General features: G+C 52.4%; 1 protein-coding gene across 6 annotated transcripts in view; it reads right to left on the bottom strand.

Annotated features, from left to right (window-relative positions):
* Nucleotides 1-487: 487 nt before the first annotated feature.
* Nucleotides 488-20,863, bottom strand: part of BMP3 (bone morphogenetic protein 3) — a 52,672-nt gene continuing 32,296 nt past the window's right edge. Inside the window, exons 1-3 of one of the 6 annotated variants that reach the window (XR_011323962.1) lie at nt 19,074-19,406; nt 12,286-12,346; nt 9,993-11,256 (exon numbers count right to left, since the gene is read on the bottom strand). Coding sequence is in view for 4 of the 6 variants with exons in the window: in XM_069779011.1 (XP_069635112.1) it covers nt 12,296-12,346 (51 nt within the window). In the remaining 2 variants the exon portion in view is untranslated. Of the gene's footprint in view, nt 1,585-2,093; nt 2,986-9,992; nt 11,276-12,285; nt 12,347-19,073; nt 19,407-20,863 lie in introns of those variants that run through there. The other 5 variants (XR_011323963.1, XM_069779011.1, XM_069779002.1 and 2 more) reach the window with 5 other exon arrangements.

Below are 20,863 nucleotides of genomic sequence, written 5' to 3'. Positions count from 1 at the left end.
GCTGCCTGCAACACGCAGTACCTGCGCGGCCCCAGTACTACTGCCTACTACTATAGCGAGAGGCGCTCGCTATAAAGCGGCAATGAAGAACAAGGACGGCCCGTCAAGATAGCAGGAGGAACATAGAGAGCCTCCAGCATTAGCCAGGCAGGGCTTGCAACTCACCTCGTGTCGTGGTTTAACGCCAGCCAGCAACAAAGCCCCACGCGACCGCTCACTCGCTCCCCCGCCCCCAGTGGGACGGGGAGACAATCGGAAGGGCAAAAGCGAGAAAACTCATGGCTTGAAACGAAAACAGTTTAATCATTTAAAAGAAACAACAACAACTTGTAAAGAAAAGAAGAAAAAAAAAATGACAGAGAATGGGGTGCAGGCAGCATGCCAGGGGTCTGGAGCCTGACGGATGATGGGGGGGTGTGGAATATGGAGGAGGGAAAGGAATCTGGGGGAGGGGACAGGAGATAGAAGAGCAGGGCATGCGGGGGGAAACGGGACAGGAGATAGAAGAGCAGGGGATGCGGGGGGAAACAACTCGCGTGGGTTAAAAACTCGAATGGGTGAAGGGGGCGGGCTGGAGCAGCGGGGGGCATATATGGGGGAGAAACACACGCCGGGGAGAGGGTAGGTGAGGGTACAGAGGTGCATGGGGGGACATGGGTGGGGATGACCTACCCCAGGGAGTCCACCCAGGATGATCCACAGCAGGTAACTCACCTGGGATAACCCGCAACAGAGCATCCACACCAGATCATCCACGCTGGGAGGACCCCCAGCAACGCCCCTCAAACTGCCTCTGCTTCACCCCCAATCTTCCCCAAACTGGGGAGTTTCTTGCTTTTTCAAAATACTCAGTTTGGGGTGTGTTTCAGTGCTTTTCCACAACGTAAAAAGGGGTGATCTTTTGGTTGTGGGTTTGTGCATGAAAATGGGGTGGGTTTTTTGCTTTCCAGCTGCACAAATCCAGGCGGATTTGGCTTTCCCAGGAGTCCCAAAGTCGTTTGGTTTTTTCCGTTGCAGTCCCAGAATCAGAGGGTTTGGGGTTGTCCTGGTTTCGGCTGGAATAAAGTTCATTTTCTTCTGAGTAGCTGGTACAGGGCCATTTTGGAGTTAGGATGAGAATAATGTTGACAACACACCGATGCTGTAGTTGTTGCTAAGCAGTGTTTATACTAAGTCAAGGACCTTCCAGCTTCTCATACCGCCCTGCCAGCAGAGGCTGGGGGTGCACAAGAAGAGTCGCTGAGCTAAAGCAGGATTCCAGGCAAACAGGTCAGCTCGAAATACACCACCTCCTTTAAAAGTTAAGAGCGATTTGAACGCTTAAAATCAGCATTTACGCTAATCGATACCATTCTGAACACCTTCTTAGCATACAAGTAAACACTCTTGCCGGTGCTGGAAAACGTCTCCTCCCTTCCTTACAGCACTGCTGCAGGCAGATAACCCTGGGAGGCTGCGGGACGAGGTCGTACGCAATCAGAATCTACGCTTGCGGATCCACCGCAACAGCTACAGCCCTTGCGCTGCTGCTGCTGCTTTGCATCTTGCTTGTTTGGTGAATAAAGCTGAAAGTGAAGTGGAAAACTCCAAACAGCAAAATGAAAAATAAAGAATAAATCTCAATAATTCACTTTACACTAAAAAGGTGTGCCCATGTTTATATACATCCAATAAAAATACTTGTACTGTAAAAGTATTTGATTTTCCTTTTCCATTACCTTAACTTGCACAGCTCTGAATTCATACCATTAAATCATCTCTCCCCAAAGTACACAGTTATAACGTGACTAGGGGTTTTTGTGCGTGTTACAGAACGCGGAGGGACACCTGGCCAGCTGAGCTGCCCAAGAGAGGTGCTACTGAACCGCCAGGGAAACGCACCATTGAAAGCCAGACAGAAAGAAAGTACTTCAGAGCACTCCGTCAAAACATCAGGAAAAAAAACCCATAACATTCAGTTGCCTCTCTTTTTAAACATTTAGAAAAATACCTAAACTGCTTACATACACCTAACAAATCACATACTACAGCTATTTGGCAGTCGCAGTTTAAACAATGCAAGTCAATTTGTAAAATCCCCAGTGCTGCAATACCTCAGACTACCAAAAAGGACTGGCGGATTCCCTAATGCTTTTGGCAGTACCGAAGCATGCAGAGCAACACGTTTTCGTGTTATCTCGACTGTTACAACTGAGAAACCAAAGACCAGTGATGCCATCAACTTTAGGAAGATGGGCTGCGCTTGGGTCTTTGGAAGGAAATTGACCTTTTTTTTTTTTTCTTTTTTTTTTTAAAGAGAGTGAAAAGTCTCATTACTGATGACTTCTACTGTCAAGTCGATCACCTCTGAAGATCCACTCTGATGGGAAGTTCATAAAACAAAATTTCTTTGAGAGAGAAAGACTTCCATTTTGGAAAATCTCTTTCCAACTGAAGTCAAAATTACACACTGTAGGTTAAAGGAAAAAACACATTACTGAAGCAGTAACTCATCAAAAACACCTCAGGACTCACTGTCACTAGTTACAAGGCTGCTAATGCTTCCCGGGAAAGCCTGGAAAACACACAGATGCGACGCCCGTTTGTCCTGTTTTGTCCACGTCTCTTCTTTGACCTTGATTGCTTTTAGTACAGATGCTAATTATCTCCGTAACGTTTTTGAGTACTACTATAAGATATTTAAAAAAAAAAATCATTGACTGTAAAAGCATAAAGCTTTTATCATGAAAACAAAGTCTGTTTCTTCTGAACAGCTGAACTCTTACGAACAGTTTCTTCCCTCTTTTAGTACAAAATTATTTTCACAGTATCGTTTACTAGCAAGCACACAGCAACAGAAGATTATGCTTTCAGGAAGAGAAAATAAACTGAGGGAAGTAAACTTTGTATAGGTGTAACATGCTCCGGAACAGAACTTATTTTTAGCATTTGTGTTAAAATATTTCACGTAAAAAAAAGTAGAAGGAGAGTTGGCACACTCTCAACGTTAAAGCCCATACCGCAAGTACCTTTGGAAAAATGCAGACACACGTCGTAGGCGTACCTTGTACTTGCAGGCCGCTACGGAATCTTTCCATCTGTCTCGTACCGTCACGGCAGAAGAAAGGGCAACCACGGCGAAACGGTGCCAGCTGACAGCCAGCTGAGAGAAGAAAAAAAAAAAACATTAGCACAAAGCTGGGTAGGAATCCAAAGCTGCTGTCAGGCAGCACAAGAGCTCTGCAGGCTGGCACCAGTCAATATTGCACTCTCTAAAATCAAACAACAACAAAACAAAACCGTGACCCTGTAGCCTTCTTTTTTTTTTTTTCTTCTTCTTCTTTCAGAGCTCATCCCTGCCTCAGCATTTTGTCTTGTCAGAGCATGAAGCGCAGGTGATCCGTACCCTGACGACTTCCGTGTGCGCTGAATGCCTGTTCAGAAATAGTCCAGATCTGCAAGACTGGTGTCATTTATATGGTTTTAATCATCATAACTCAAATTTTATTTACTCATGCATTTGTGAGGAAACTAATTAACTTTTAGACACTGCCTCTCCTTTTTTTGGGGGGTGGGGGTGGAAATGCGTTAGAGACCGAAAAACATTACGATTCAGAGCTCCCAACCACGAGGGAGTGGTGGAGAAGTCAATGAAAGCAAAGACCAACAGCAGCAACATCAACTGAAAGTTGGCTTTAATTCCGATCACGTACTTAAGCGACTCTCCAACTCTATGCCTCGGTCCTAGGAATGACTAGGCCCTTTTTGGAAGGACAAACTTGTTTACTTAAAAGTCCTAGACTGAAGACTCCGCTGAACGGAATGGGGATGATTGTCCCACGGGACAACATGCCATCAACACTCTTAATGGGGAAGGAAAAAAAAAAACCCCAAATAAAAAATCAAGTTTAAGTACCAGTTCCCCTCATGTTTCGCTCATTACATTTCTACTGGCATCTAGGTGCTCAAAATTGAACTACAGGGACACCACATATTCCTAAAAATTCACTTATACATAAAAAAGTAAAAGGCTATTTCCAACTTGCCCGTCAAATCAGTACGAACAGAGAGAAGAGAAACACGCGACCTTGAAGGAGCTAACAGGCAGCTCTGAATTTACCAGACAGGAAATTTCATTCTTTCCCCTGAAACAAAAACACATCAAGGGACCAGTTCAGGAACAGGGCACGATCTGTTAACAGCAATTTTTCCATCACCTTTTCTGCACTAGCAGCAAATTTGCCTTCTCTGTGGGTTTAACGTGGAGCATCTGTAGCGCCCTCAAACTCGCAAGTGTTTCTCTCCGCTCCCCCAGCCCGATACGTGCGATTACCTGAGCAGCAAGCGGAATTGACCACGCAGGATTTTCTTCGTGTGATGCGGAAGGTGACGCTGGCAGAAGAGGAGACAAAGAAATGAACCTGCTTGTCACACCCAGCCAACGGTAAAAAGACAGGGGAGGATTCTGCCGGAAGGGCTCTGCACCCCAGGAGCTCCCGCCGGCCGGTTTCTCTCCCCTTTGCCCGGTACCGAGGGGACGACGACACCTCGCCCGCGCCCCCTCGCGGGGGGGGCTGCCCCAGGAGAGACGGGGGACCCCCACCTCGCTTCTGCCCGCGGGAACGGACCGGGAGAGACCCTCCACGCAGAGAGAGGAGCGCGGCGTGGATTGCATGCCCGAGGGAAGAGGCCGGGCTCCCCGCTGGCAGAAGGACAACTCACCTCCCTGCTGCTCGGAGCTGCTTGCTGCGGACAGCCCTGCCCGCGCCCGGCCGCTCTCCCGCCGTGCTGGGAGCGCAGTCCGGCCGACGGACGCTCCAGCGAAAAGACGCTCCAGCTAATCGCGCCTCCTGCTCCTTACAGCCGCAGGTACTTTTGCCTCTGGCTAATGCACGCTCCAGACAGCGGACACCCCGCCTCGTTCCAGCTCCCGCTTGCTACAGTTCTGGCTCGTTGAAGCCCCAGCTCCGCACTGAAGCTCCGGCTGATTTCAGCTGCTTCTCCTTACAAGCTCCAGCTACGTGCAACGGTCTGGGCTTTCCATAAGGTTGTGTATCAACTGCTGTCAAAACTGGAGCATTAGGATTAAACATCAGAGTTACACGCCAAATAAATATTCGTTAGTTTGCACGATTAATTACCTAACAACTATTCTGAGCAGCGCAGAAAGAAGAGCTGGACTCAAAGAGGGCACGGGGGGTCTGAAAAGCACCTTTCCCCCCCACAGACCATCACAGATGTTGAGTTCGGCCTGCTGCGTGCCGGACTCCCAAACTTCGGCGTCCGACACAACCAGACCCCCATCTCCGGGGAGGGTCCACGCACCCTGCCCGCCCCCCGCTTCCCCCCGCAGCCCCCAACACCCTCCCACCCGCCTGCAAAACCAGCCAAGCCGGCTCCCGCTTTTGGCCCCCACACCAGCTGACTCGGGGCCCATTTGGGAGCCAAAAAACCCGGCTGCTGAACCTGTTCTCAAGGCCCAAACACGCAGGGCCGGACCTCTGTTTCTGGGCCCAAAGCCACGCAGCTCGGTCTGTTTCCGAGCCCCCACATCAGCCACGCGAGCCTCTTGTCAAGACCCAGGAACAGAAAACTTGTTCTCCGTTTCTGACCCTGCAGTGCCCACGGACGACGCTGAGCGTAGCCACCCCACAGCCCTGCACCCCCGGGGCCCCACACGTAGTTTCGGGGAGTGCTCGGGACCTGCGGAGGGCCCGGCCCCACGCCTCTGCGGGGCAGCCCCAGCACAGGCAGGGCGTCGCTTCACGATTGCCGTTTCAGGCTTTATTTCCCCGCCACCACCGGCACGGCCAGGCCCCCACCCCAAACCCCCAGCCGAAGCACCCCCGCGGGCAGCCGGGCCCAGCCACCCAGAAAACAAGAAAACCAAAGAGGGTACAAGACAGAGACCGTGGGGAAAGGCAAGGAGAAGGACACAGAAACAGAGAGAGCGCGGGAGGGATAGGGAGCAGGACAGAGAGATGGAGCAAGAAAGGAAAAAAGGACGGGAGGCAGAACCAAGGGAAAGAGAGACAAGGACGGGGAGCAGGACAAAGGGACGGAAGAGGGAAAAAAAAAATAGCGACGGGCTGCAGGACAGAGATGAAGGGATTAAATAGACACAGGGAGCATGACAGAAGGACACAGAGAGACAAAAGGGACAAAGAGCAGGCCAGCATCGGAGGGGAAAAAACCAACTGCGATGGGCAGTGGGAGAGAGAGACGGAAAAAGGAAAAAGTACTGAGGAACAGAAAAAAGAAAGAAGCGACAGCTAGGCTAGCTGGACAGGCGGACACACTTAGAAAGGGCGGGAGAGGGAATGGGGCAGAGAAAGACAGACAGAAAAGGTAGCGAAAGAACGCAAGGCAGAGGAACAGCAAGGCGGGGCGGGGGGAAGGGACAGGGGTCTGGGCAGAGATGGAGAAATAAGCAGCAGGGACAGAGGAGACAGAAAGAGGGACAGGGAACATGGCAGAGAAGGAAAAATCAGGACAGCGGCAGGACGGAGATAAAAAACTGGGACGGTCCTCAGGACAGAGAGGAATACGAATACGAGCAGGGAGCGGGACAAAGGGATACAGCGAGAAACGACGGGACAGGAAGCAAGACAGCGCGACAGACAAGAACAATGAGAAGGAGAGAGAGAGACACTGACAGAGACAGAGACCGTGAGAAGCACAGGGGGTTGGGAAACTTAGAAAGAGAGGTATCAGGAGCCCTGCAGACAGAGGGAGGGTGACTAAAAAAGGGGCAGGAAGCAGCACAAAGGGTCACAGAGAGTAAGAGACGAACAGGAAGGAGGACGGGGACAGCGAGATCCAGAATGACAAAAATAAACAGCAACAGCGAGCAAGACAAAGGGACAGACAGAGAAACAGAAAGTAGGAAGAAGAGAGAGAGGAAGGCAGGGACACAGCGCGGCACGTACAGGCGCAGAGACGAAAAGAACGCCAGGGGAACAGGCCAGAGAAATTGGGAGGCAGGGAAAGAGGCGGATGCAGATCAGGACAAGGAGATGGAAAAGGAAAAAACAGCGACTGGCTGCAGGACAAAGACGGGGATGGGGGCGGGGGGGGAGAGGGAGAGGGAGCAGGACAAGAACGCAAAGAGAAAAAGAAAGGGGGGCAGTCGAATGAGAGAGAGAGAGAGAGGAAGGGGGGGAGGAAGAGGGAGCAGGACAAGAGAAGAGACAGAAGAGAGGAGGCACAGGGAAGCAAAATAAAAAAAAAAAAAAAGAGAAACCAAACGTCACAGCAGCATGAGAAAGCGAGGGGGTCAGGAGAGGGGGAGGGAGGGACCGGGAGGCACAAGAGGAGCGACAGGGCCCCGAGGGCCCAGGACTCACCACAGCTCTCGCTCTTGGAGCTGCCAGGAGACCTTGCCAGTTCAGACGCTTCTTTCTCCTTCTCTCCTCCCTTCCTCTTCTGTAACTCCAGTCGCTTGGCTGTCCTCCACATAACGGAACACGCGAGCGCCTCACAGCTCTTACGAGATGAGGCCTCCTAGACACGTAGCCTCGCTCGCTCGCTCACTATGTGGCCGTACCGCGCTGCTGGTCATGCATACAGACCCTGGCGGTCTAACCTGCTGTGGACTACGAGGCGGGATCCTCCCACACCCAGAGAGGCAGGTTCTCTCTTGCCTGCAGCGGGAGGCAGCTGCCAGCCAGATGGCCTGCCGTTTCTTCTTCTTTACCTTTCTGTGGCCTCTCCAGCTTCAGCAGCTCCCGTCCACAGCCAGTAAGCGCTCCGCCTGTCCCTCTGTGCTCCCGTGCCGCGAGGAGAGGGAGGCCAGGCAGAGACAGCCCACGCAAGCCTGAGGCTGCTGCAGTCAACGGCATCCCCGGGGACGAACGGACAACCGCACTCACAGCGTGACCTCTGGGAGAGGGAAAGAGGCAGCAGCCACCCTTATTACCGTAGCTCGACCCTGGCCGGAGCCCCTCCTTCCGCAGGGGCTTCCGCAGACGCCGCTCGTTCCCCGCGCCGCTGCTAACGGCGCCCACGTTCAGGGAGACTCGAGAACATCGCAGGGCCAGCTTGCTGCCCTCACGACAGGGCTCGGGGGCTGCCTGCGGCTACAGCACAGGCAGGCTTCAGGGGAGGGGCTGGAGCTGGGGGCAGCCGCACGGGCCGAGCGAAGGCGCCGGGGGAGCTCCGGCGACTCGGGGAGGCGCCCGCTGGCCGCGCCTGGGGGGTGCCCGCCTCCGTCCCCTCTTCCCTTCTATCGGCTCTCGGGGAACTGCCGGGCGCTGCCCTGGCCCGGCTCGCCTCCGGCGGACCGGGAGCCTGCCGCGGCGGCCGCTTCGCAGCTTCCCGTCCCGCCAGCCCCGCGCGGCCAGCGGGCAGGAGGCACCCCCCGCCCCCGCCGGAGGGGATCGCTCGCCTCACCCGCGGTCCCGGCGCTCGCGCGCTGCCGCCGAGACCCGCGCCCTGCGCGCCACCACGCTGCTCCCAGGGACCGCGCATGCACCGGCCGTCGACGGCGCGCCGGAGGGGTCAGAGCCCGCGCGCGAACTCCGGGCTGCAGTACCACACTTTGCCCAGAAGGCGGCACCAGCGGAGGCGGCGGCGCTGCTGCGCACCTGTGCGGTGCCGGCGCTGCTGTTCCGCGCTTTGCGCGCTGAGCGCCCGCCGACACCGCGCACGTGGGGCGGCAGCGGCGTTTCCTTACCGGGAGGGAGCAACGAACGCAGCGGCACTTTCCCCCGGTGGTGCCGCACTGCCGTTACCGTTGGACCACGGGTGCCGTTACAGGGCCACCACCGCGCCTTTGCAGCCTCCGAGCTGTAGTACCGAATTTTGGTCGCCGGGCAGCAGCATCCCCACAATGATCCTCTTCTGAGCATCAGCTGGATGAGGGATGACTGACAGCTCAGCCCAGCAGAGACCAGCCACAGGCGGCAGCTACTTACTGGGGGCACAGGGCTTACATTGCCCTGCCCTTTCCCCACTCGCAGCCCGGGCAGTCATCTTCATCGCCTCCGTTCCAAAAAGCACCCGAGTGGCTGGAGCGTTTACAGCAGTCAAGTGCAAACAACAGACAACTCGGGTGGTCGCTTCTGTCCCTGCCCCCCCACCCCATTATCTAGAGAGGAGAAGCAGCACAGGGACCTGCAAACGGCAGCGGGGAGGGGGGGGTGGTCCCCTGGAGCAAGCCCCAGGGACTGCTGTATCCCTCTGCATGTGGCATCAGGGTTGCGGGAGTGAAAGCAGCCAGTCAACAGCTGCTGGCGAGAGATTTAAAAAAAAACCCACACAACGCCTGGTTCAGGTGACAGCCTGAAGGCAGGCCACAAGAGACCCAAAGACGCTTTCTGCCAGAGGGGCAGCTCTGTCCAGCAGGAAACGCCACGTCCCAGCGCACCAGAGGCGAGCGGCCCACCTGCAAGCGAGCGATACCCTGGCGACCCTGGGGCTCAATTGGGGTGGGCGCACCTTTCCTCACCTCTGTGCTATCGGAACTCTGCTCTCCTAATCCTGCACGCACGCAAGGCTTCTTGTGCGGGGCTTGTCTCTGATCAAAGAGACGCTGCATGGTGTTACTTACCGCCCTGCCCTCCGGCATGCAAAGTAATTAGACGTGAGGCAGGGAAAGCAAAGAGGCCTGTCGGGATATTAGTAGTCCTCAGCAGATGACCATAGAGCCCTCGAGGTTCCATCTTTGCTCCCTACAGAACGGTGGCTCCGCACCCCTTGCCGCTCCCGCCAGCAAGCGTCACAATTGCCCTTTGCTGCCTGCAACACGCAGTACCTGCGCAGCCCCAGTACTGCTGCTTACGGAGCAAGAGGCGCTCGCCATAAAGCGGCAATGAAGAACAAGGACGGCCCGTCAAGATGGCAGGAGGAACATAGAGAGCCTCCAGCATTAGCCAGGCAGGGCTTGCAACTCACCTCGTGTCATGGTTTAACACTAGGCGGCAACGAAGCCCTACACGACCGCTCACTCGCTCCCCTGCCCCCAGTGGGACGGGGGAGACCATTAGAAGGGCAAAAGTGAGAGAACTCGTGGCTTGAGATAAAAACAGTTTAATCATTTAAAAGAAACAATAACAACAAGTACTTGTAAGGAAAAGAACAAAAAAATAATAGAGTATGAGGTACAGGCAGCACACCAGGGGTCCGGAGGCTGACAGATGATGGGGGGTGGGGGTAGTGCGGAATATGGAGGGAGAGAAGGGAAAGGAGGAAGGGGGGGGGCAGGAGACAGGAGAGCAGGGGATGCAGGGGGAAACAACTCACATGGGTTAATAACTTGCGTGGGTGAAGGGGGTGGACGAGAGCAAAAGGCAGGCGGGGGGGGAAGAATAGGGGGAGAAACACACACAAGGGGAGGGTGTGTGAGGGTACGAAGGTACATGGGGAGACACATGTGCGGATGACCTACCCCAGGGAGTCCACCCGGGATGATCCACAGCAGGTAACTCACCTGGGATAACCCGCAACAGAGAATCCACAGTGGGAGGACCCCCAGCAATGCCCCTCAAACTGCCTGTATTTCACCCCCAACTTCCCCCAAACTGGGGAGGTTTTTTGCTTTTTCAAAATACTCAGTTTGGGGTGTGTTTCAGTGCTTTTTCACAACATAAAAAGGGGTGATCTTTTGATTGTGGTTTTCTGCAGGAAAATGGTGTTGTTTTTTGGCTTTCCAGCTGCACAAATCCAGGCGGATTTGGCTTTCCCAGGAGTCCCAAAGTCATTTGGTTTTTTTTCCCCAGTTGCAGACCCAGAATCAGGGGGTCTGGGGTTGTCCTGGTTTCAGCTGGAATAAAGTTATTTTCTTCTGAGTAGCTGGTACAGGGCCATTTTGGATTTAGGATGAGAATAATGTTGACAACACACCAATGCTTTAATTGTCCCTAAGCAGTGTTTACACTAAGTCAAGTATTTTCCAGCTTGTCATACCGCCCTGCCAGCGGAGGGTGGGGGCACACAAGAAGAGTCGCTGAGCTAAAGCGGGATTCCAGGTAAACAGGTCAGCTCGAAATACACCACCTCCTTTAAAAGTTAAGAGCTATTTGAACACTTAATATCAGCATTTAGGCTAATTGATACCATTTTGAACACCTCCTTCACATACAAGTAAACACTCTTGCTGGTGTTGGAAAACGTCTCCTCCCTTCCTTACAGCACTGCTGCAGGGAGATAACCCTGGGAGGCTGTGGGACGAGGTCCTACACAATCAGAATCTACGCTTATGGATCCACTGCAACAGCTACAGCCCTTGCGCTGCTGCTGCTGCTGCTGCCGTGCATCTTGCTTGGTCGGTCAACACAGCTGACAGTGAAGTGGAAAACTTCAAAGAGCAAAATCAAAAATAAAGAATATATCTCAGTAATTCACTTTATACTAAGAAGTCTGCAAATGGTTACATATATGCAATAAAAGTCCTTACGCTATCAAAGAATTTGATTTTCCTTTGCATTAACTTAGCTTGCATAGCTGTGAATTGATACCATTAAATTGTTTATCTACAAAATCCACAGTTACAATTTGACATGGGGATGGTCGGGGGTTGTGAGTGTTATGCAATGAGGACAGACACCTAGCCAGCTGCGCTGCCCAACAGAGATGCTACTGAACTGCCAAGGAAAAGCACCATGGAAAGCCAGACAGAAATGAAATACTTCAGAGCACTCTGTCACAACATCAGGAAAACAACCCCATGACATTCAGTTGCCTCTCTTCTTAAACATTTAGAAAAATACCTAACTGCTTAGTTAAATCTAATAAATGATGCGCTACAGCTATTTGGCAGTTACAGTTTAAACAATGCAAGTCAGTTTGTAAATTACACAATTTTAACTTTCTCTTTTTAGGTTTCATTTATGATAGAAAAATCAGTGAGATAAGAGATCCTTCATATGGTTTTACTTTTAGAAAACAAAAAAATCCCCAGTGCTGCAATACTTCAGACTACCAAAAAGGACGGGTGGACTTCCTAATGCTTTTGGCTGTAGTAAAGCACGCAGAGTAACATGTTTTTATGATATCTCAACTGTTACAACTGAGAACCCAAAGACCTGCAGTGCCATCAACTTTAGGAAGATGTGCTCTGTGCTTGGGTCTTTGGAAGGAAACTGACTTTGGTTTGGTTGTTTTTTTTAAAGAGAGTGAGAAGTCTTATTGCCTATGACTTCTACTGTCAAGTCAATCACCTCTGAAGATCCACTCTGATGAGAAGTTCATAAAACAAAATTTCTTTGAGTGAGAAAGACTTCCATTTTGGAAAATGTCTTTCCAACTGAAAACAAAATTACACACTACAGGTTAAGGGAAAAAGACATTACTGAAGCAGTAACTCACCAAAAACACCTCAGGACTCACTGTCACCAGCTACAAGGCTGCTAACACTTCTTGGGAAAACCTGGAAAACACAAGGAAGCGACACCAGTTGGTCCTGTTTCGTCCACGCCTACTCTGTGACCTTGATTGCTTTTAGTACAGATATCCCCTTCTGTCAAACCCTCTCCTTACCCTCAGAAGCAGCACAACAGTGCCACCACCATGCAGATCTACCAGAAGCAAGATGCTCCCCACGCCTGAGGACAAGTCGGAAAAGCCAATCGGTCCATCCCTACCAGCCTCACATCACCACAGCACTCATAGCGCAGCTGTGCAGCAAAACCCACAAGCAATGGGCAACCAGTAAATTTACAAGGGCAAAAAATGGCTCAAACAACAGCAAATTGCATCGCTCTTAAGGACACAAAAGAAAACAATGCAACCTGCTTAAGTCATCGGAGTGACCCTGACCAGAAAACTGCTGTACATCGAGGAGTCAGCGATCCACAGAACAGTTCCCCAGAGCAGTCACAGGTCTGGGCTGCGCCATGCTGAGTTGCGCTTTCAGGGCCTGGCTTTCAGGGCCGTGCTGAGTTGCGCACATCCCTTGGCCACAGGATACACTGAATCAGCTCATAGCAGCACAAGATGCTGCAGACAGCTCCACCTCAGTATCAAGGATTACACCACCTGCATAGCCTTGCCATAATCAAACGGTGCAGGATCCAGCTCTCACACAAATGACCTTCCTGTTTGACAACAAAGAGAATGAACACAGTTGTTGCCTTGTAAGAAACATCCAATAATAGCTCACAAGACCAAAATGGGTCTTTCTTTTCTATGGCTGGGGTCTGCATGGCATGCTGCACACCAATCAGGCCCATTGGATGCCACACCTCTTCAGGTTCCCAGCATCTAAAAAGACCTAACACTATCTATGCTTTTCACTTCATAGTGTTAGCACTAATATATAGCTTCTAAAATGATACTTCACAAAACAAGTGCCTGCCTTAAGTGGGAGCAGGACAGACCAGCACCCGGTACAACACAGCAACCTGCAGAAAAACATACATGTAGATTTTCATCAGAGCTGGCATGAACTTCTTGCTTTTCTTGGTTTTGCTTTATTTTTCAGCCACGCTGTTCAGCAAACACAGGCCAATTCAGTAGCGCTCTCGGTGCTACTGTGCTTTGAAAAGCAGCACAGGGCACTAAGCATCTCATAGATGCATGTTGCAGGTGTGTAACAAAGGCAGAAGCTTTAACCCAAGTAAAATCCCTCATTAATATATTCCCCCCACCCCCTGTCAGGGAAGTAGTTGAGACAGCTGCTACCCACAGTTGGTAGTCCATGCAGTCAATTACACTGCTTATGGGTGGCCTGAGACACAAGGTCTCTGAACAATTATTTTTATCACTGCAGCTTTGACCTACTAGCACTGCTGGTCACTCCAACAACTCCTCATCAAATTCTCATGTGCAGGTACAGTATAAACACCTTGGGGAGAGCACAGGGCCTCTAGCAGTTACAGTTGGGAACAAATTACAGCGGTGACAGGGGAATAGGAATAGTGACAAAAAAATAAGGCAAAACTAACCCCAGCTCAAGAAAAACAATGGAATAGCCTCTGTTGACTCTCCCCTGCATTCAAAAACCCTCAGCCCCCTCTCATCAGTGGAGTCCTTGCCCTCAGCCAAAAGGCACACAAATAAAATCTCTACCAAAGTCTTCACTGACTGGTAAACAAAGAAGAACTCTACTTGATACACAAGCTGTTGTACAGCAGCAGCTGTGTTTAGCTCACCAGTGAGCCCTCCAAAGAGACAGTGGTGCAGCCAGCCTCCTCTTCCCCACCACCCCATCACTGCCAGGCCCACCTAAACCATGAACTGAAAAGCCACAGCTGGGCACTGAGCTGCAGAAAGGTTGGGAAAGAGCCCTTCCTCCACCTCCAGTCTTCACAGGAGGATGCCACCCTGTGCAGTCAGCTCTGTGCTCCACCCAGGAGCTGGCAGAACTCAGTTGTAGAAAGGCCAGGGGCAAGTGGAGGAGGTTTTCTCAGGAGTTGGAGACAAAACTTTGCTGTAAGTGGTTCTAACTACCACATACCAAACTCGGGGTAAACAAAATTATTGTCCTGCACAAAAAAAAGCAACTTACTGGGTGGTGTTGGTCGGTTGGGTTTTTTTGGGAGGTAGGAATCAAGTTGCCCAGGGCTAACGCTTCGCCCATGTGTGCATTGGCTAGAGCCTCCTTTGGGGTGTAAACCCAAAACCTCAGTCAACTTCACAATTCATTTGTCACAAACTTGCAGAAACACCTCCTTTTGTATAGAGGAGTAAACAGGTCTATAATGTGCCAAGTTTCAACCCTCCACCTTCCCCCAGTGCTGACAATAACTACACCCAGTACCAGGTAAGGCTGAAGAGGTGCACATCCAAGTTGAAATGGCTAAGCACAAGTTAAAGGGAAAATTGGCAAAAGCATCAGAGACCGAGACATTCTCTTGCTTCCAAGGCGAGACAGGTCATCCCTCTAAGAAAAGGCAAAGAGGCAAGTGTTACTCAAGCAATTCACTCAAGAAATACCATCATGTTTTGTGCACAGGTTGGGGGTGGGGGGTGGAAGACATGTTTGTTAATAGTTAAAATACCAACGGAAGTTCCTGGCTGGTTACAGCAGTGAGCTTCATACAGCCTCACATACTCATGGATTTATAAGCAGCAGCAGTTTCAGGCTCTTTCACCTACTTCAAATGCTTGCGAAAGCCATCGTTCACTAAAGTCCTCAGCAATTTTTTCCTAAGAATAAAAGCAGCCGCTGGCAACGACCAACAAGTACTCATCGAAGATTTGCACAAGATTAAGCCAGCCATTTTCCAGGTACATAGAGCAAATTCTGGAGCTGGGCAGCACTCGATTCTTTCTCTCCACAAGCAGCCTCACACACTTCTGCTAACGCGTACTTGTCAGAAATAAAGCAATCCTCTGACCCAAGGCCCCAAGTGCTGTCACGCCTATAACAGTATGAAAACTGGCCAAAGACCACATACTCACAGATTTAGGTTTCATTTACACCGATGGCAGAAAAAGCAATCAACCATCCTTTCCTCTATGATGTAGTCGTCACACCAATACAGCAGGATGGGGAAAAACCCCCACCCCAAATCAAAACAAGAAGCACTCATGCTTTTAGGCTCTCTAGGATTGCCATAAGCAATGCTAGCCAAAAAGCAGACTCCTGACTTGTGAACTGCAAAGGTTCACAGACTCAGAGCGTTATCTAAAGCATGACAGCTTAGGTCCGCAAGGTTGGATTGGGATTCCCCCTGAAATACTTCAACTCATTTCAAGCGCTTGATGTTCCTGAACATGTCAAGAATATCACAGACTTAATTCTTTTTCCTTGTAACATTTTGTCTCTGACTTCCCCCTCTCTCCCCAATTCAGTAAGTAAAAGAAGAAGTCTTCAGTGCCCCTGTAGTACTACTAGTAGCATGCAGTAGTAGGTTCTTATTTCATCTCAAAAAAAACAATTGGACAAGAACATTTAGATCTAGGCTCAAATCCACACTGTTGGAAAAGCTTTTAGGAACCCTATCGACAACACTTCCTCTATCCCTCTAACATCAGTGGAGGTACTGAGATATTAGGCCAACAACAAGAGAGAGGAAAAAGGCAAGGAGAGCCTTTTCAAGAACAGGCAGGACAAAACGCACGGTGTAAACAGATGCAGGAGAGACTGCCTTACGCGGAAAGCACAACCCCAGTCTAAGGGCAGAAGGGCCACCTCACACTGACAGGTCTCCAGCAAAGCAATTTCCATTTATAAATACCTATTTTCATTACACACACCTGCCAGGTATGGTTTCTGCCATCCTGCCCCTGTTCCTATGAGGCCTCTACCTCTCTCCTGCCTCTGACAGCTGACTGCCTGCGCACACGTTCAGCCCAAGGGCTGTGCAGGTCCTGCCTCACCAACTGCTAGTGCAGGTGCAACAAACTCAGCACTGCCTCACCTTCTTATTCCTGACTAGCTCTCAGTAGGTGCACACAGCAGAACTACGGTCTGATCCTTGCAGTTATGATACCCTCATACATTTACAACTCCCTGAGCCTGTAATACCTCCTATGTCTGGTACCAGCCAGGGCTGTCAACAGCCAAACCTCTCACGTTGGGCAGTTTCCCTGCAGCTGGGCTGGCAAATCACACAATGCCAACTGTGTCGTGGAGCCGGGCAGGTCTTTCAGCCTGCTCCGCAGGCAGTTGCCTTCATTTGCGGCCAGAAGCCTCCTCGTATTTCTTCCTCTCACAGGAGCTCCCTTTTGCCTCTTCCTTTTTATTATTCCTCATCCCTCTAGCTAGGTACCTGTCCAACTAGCCCACTCTCTCACCCCAGCTACCATCCCAAAACACCCTTCAGCTGCTTCCCACAGCCCTTGCACAGTGGTTCGCAGTGTATGCTATTTCCAACACCAATTCTTTGGCAGTGGCTGCTGAAGTGAATGAAGGCATTTAGCTCCTGGAATGGAATGACCTGGATCAGAAATGTCCTAGCCAGCAGAGCCTACAGCACTTCAAAAGTTTCACATAAAGCTGCTCCAGGATTCCAAGTTATTATCCCTTTTGTCATAACATAGTTAGTGTGCTGCCTGAGACAGAGCAGATGTCAAAAAAATAGCCCTTCTCTGGGGTTGTGCGGGCTGTCACGTCGCTTACTCTAGTCGGAGCTCTGCAGGGAAGTCCTGCACATCCACACGGTGCCTACAAGAGGGTGCACAGGCTGGTGCTGTGATTTCCTTGTCCTCTTGGCCACAAGCCTCTCTTCAGAATCATTCACTCAAGAACAAATTACAAGTGCCTAATGAGCACTGGGGCAGTCAATGGCTCTCTGCCAAAGAGAAACAGTCTTTGTCAACAAAGTCACACCAACACTTAAACCAACCAGGCACAGTTCTGCATGGGCCAGGCAAGCAGTTCAGGAAACGAGTGGCTTCAACATTCAGAAGATTGGCTAACTACAGGGTCTTAACACGGGCCAGGATCTGTAAAAACTGAGGAAGGTTTGTGTCACTTAGATGGCTACCGGCACAAACACTCACTGCAGCCAGCTGCCTTTGAGCCTGTGCACTTTCAGTGCGAGCCAGGCGTTCACTTCATGCTAGGCTAACTCTTGCCCTGGCTGGAGGCTTCCCGCCCTACCTGCTCCCAGAGGGAGCTGGCAGGGGACCCAGGAGGCTGGTCCTTACAGGCACAAAGGCCCCACCAACCTGTCTCCGAGACACAGGCCTGGGGAGACAAGCTCTGCTCTGCCACTGTACTGGTAGTGGAGAAACCCTGCCAGCTCCTGAGTCTTCGTCTGCATCCCTAGAGCTGAGAGACCACCCATAACCCTGTGGGACAGGCTACCTCAGCTGCTGGACTGCAGAAAGGGGCTTCCTCCCATGCCAGGGAGCACACAGCCGTCTTCCCACATCCCCATAACTCCCAGAAGCAAAGCATCCCCTTCTTGGCTACCTGCTTCAGCCCCAGTGCTCTTCTAGCAGGCTGCTCCTCTGCCTCCCCTCCCAGCATCCTTTCTGACAACACCCTGTTCCCAGTCCCCTGTGAAACACAACACAAGGGGCTTCAGGAACAGCAGCTCTTCCTGAGGGTAAACATTAGCTGCCTTTTAGTAGGAAAAAAAAGGGTGGGATCATCTAACACACCTTGATCAAGAGAAACCGGGCTAAATGGTTTCCAAATGCGGCGTAAGAAACTCAGCACACAAAGCAGTAAGATGTACTGTCCAATGAGTAAATTTATTCCTGTAAGCCTTCAAGAATTACACCACAACACTGACCCCAGCCACACACTCTGTAACAATGAGAACTTGTTTCCAAGACACTGCAGCAAGTGGATCACCTCTTTCTTGATTGCTCTCCTGTCCTTTTTTGTTCAAGCTGATAAGCTTCATCACTGGGCAGAAAATAACTGATTAGATTTATATGGATAACCAGAAAGAGTCATACGACTTAGGAAGATGCTCACAGTACAGGTACACCCCATGAGGAGCTAAAGCAATTTTTTTTACACACACAAAACCACACACAAAGGCTTTCCAATACAAAAGAGCTAGAACAGATATACCTCAACGAGAAAGCACAAGGGGCTCTGTAACCCTGGGCAAACTTTGCCACGCCTACACGTACAGACTTTCACAAATCATCTACCAGAAAACGCTGGACCAAGCCATTCGCCACAGTCACAAGATGCACCACATGATAACACGATATGACACGTCAGGCGGGCTGAGAATTTTAAGGCAAGAAGCACCCCACCCCCCCCCCCCCCGATCTTTCAGATTACAGATCTGCCATCTCTCCATACAAAACGTATCTGGCTAAAAGGGTTTCAAGGGGCCTGAAGCACCATGGGCTAAAAACCATCAGGGAGACACCTGAATTTCCCAGCTATTTGGTAAAGTGACTGATTCCTGACTAGGGCCTCTGGCGCGCCCACAGGCCACCGGCAGCCGCCCCACGGTTACCTGTGTCACTGTGTGTGCCGCACCGCTCCGCCACAGAGCTGTCCAGGACAGCTGGCTGGCCAAAACGCTGTGTCTCCAGCAGGACCCCGATGAAGCGTCTCCCACCGCCAACTTCAGCTTCCCCAGGCCGAAATCAGCCTGTTCTCCCAACCCCTGCCCAGGAACAAAGCGACGCCCCCCCGCTCCCTATTTTTTAAGCAAAGTAACGGACAAGCCCACGCAGTGGGTGCACAAACTGCACCCCGCGCTGTGACCCGTCACCGCAGGGCCCGGGCTCACCCAGAGGCAGTCTCCGGCCCGTGGCTACATCTGCGCCGCTCTCCGAGGCGGCTGTCGCAGGCGAGGCTCAGGCACCGCTGCCGTCGCCGCTGAGGGGATGGCTGCCGACGGACGGACCGTGGCAGCCTCCCGCCGCCGCCTCGGCGCTGCCAGCCCAGCCCCGACCGGGCTCCGTCAGCCGCAGCGCCTGGAGCGAGGGCCGGGCACCCGCAACGGGACTGCAGAGGGGCGCCGGGACGGCAAACAGACGCCTCACCACTGCGGCCTCCTCACGCCGCCGCGGCAGCTCGGGCTCCCGCGGCACCGCCTCCGACCTTGCCACACCGGAAATTCCCCGCGCCCGGGGCGGCCGTTAAACGGCGGCGGGAAGGACCGCCTCCCGCGGGGTCCGCCGCCGCGCGGGGCCGCCCCCTGCTGGCCAACTCTAGCCGCGGTGCACGAGCGACCCCTGCTGGCCGAGACGAACTCCTGCGTGCGACACTCCGCCCCGTCCCCGTCCCCGCCGCCGCCAGCCGGCCCCAACGGCCGAGCGCGAGAGCGACTCGCCCCGCCCCTCCAGCCGGGCCCAACGGCCGTCTGTGAGGGCCCGGGGCCGCCCCAACGGTCGCCCCGGCCGCCTCAGCGGCCCCGGTCCCTCGCCTCAGCCCGGCACCCCGGCCCCACAGGCTGCTGCCGCCGCCGGGCAGGGGCCCAGCCGCTTCCCTCTGGTGCCACAGCTGTGAGGGGGCACCGGGATGTCGTGGCAGCTGGGGAGTCTCAAAGCTGCTCGTTCCACAGAGGGCCAAGGAGAGCCGGTGCCAGCTCTCCGCAAGTGAGGGACGCCAAGGTCCGAGGGGACACGCCAGCCAGGGCAGCTCCTTTGATGGCGAACCAGCGGGAAAACATTGCAGGCGCTGTTCGTCTAGGCAGATCTGCTGCGTGCCCTCAAAGAGCTGCTGAATATGACTGCCGTTTGTGACGAACACTGAGCCATTGGGGAAGGGAGCAAGCAGAAGAGGAAGGGGCCTGTGGCCTCCGGCCACACGCAGGGGAGCTCAGGCCTGTGGGGCCACCCTGGTGGATCACTGCCCTGCACCACACCAGTCTGTGAGCTGGGGGCTGACCTGTGCCTGCGGACCAGGGGGCAGCAACAAGTAGAGGGCCTGAGGTTAGCCACAGTCTGCTAAAAAATTCTGAAGTGCGAGACCTTGCAAGGCCAATGTATTCCTTGCAGATGTAGGCGCCTGGGCTTGGCCTCCACTTTACCTGTGCTGGATCTGCGTGTCACCCTAGGGAAATGCTATTTTCCTTGTGTGGAATGTAGACTGTCCATTTAGCTGTGCCCCCAGGAGTTAGTGATATTGCCAAAGGCACTCAGCAGCTCTGGTTGATTACTGCTGTGATGCCTCATTGTACCAAAAAGAAAAGGTGGTGTATTTTCTTACAAAAGGCCTCCTATGGTCATCTGAAGGAACACTCTCTTTCCAAGGGACTGACTCTTTTCTTGCAGTCCATAGACAGCTTTTGCCTCTACAGCATTCGGTTTGCCTTCTGTCAAGCTTCCTACCTGCTGTAAAACATTTCTACAGGCTCCACAGCTCCCACCCCAACCACCCAATGCAGCTCCCGGACCGAGGAGGCTTTCCCTGGGATGGCCCCTACATGATGGCCGAGTTGTTTCAGCTCTCACCCTGTCTGTACACAGCTGAGGACGTCTCCGTCCCTTGGGAGACACCCAGAAACTCCTCCTGCGGTGTGCCAGTCCCCTGCCCCTTCAGTGATATTTGCTGCAATATCAGCCAACTTAAAAT

The sequence above is a fragment of the Haliaeetus albicilla genome, chromosome 1 (genome assembly GCF_947461875.1).
Source record: "Haliaeetus albicilla chromosome 1, bHalAlb1.1, whole genome shotgun sequence".
Classification (NCBI taxonomy): domain Eukaryota; kingdom Metazoa; phylum Chordata; class Aves; order Accipitriformes; family Accipitridae; genus Haliaeetus; species Haliaeetus albicilla.
This window is presented reverse-complemented; position numbering and strand designations above follow the sequence as displayed.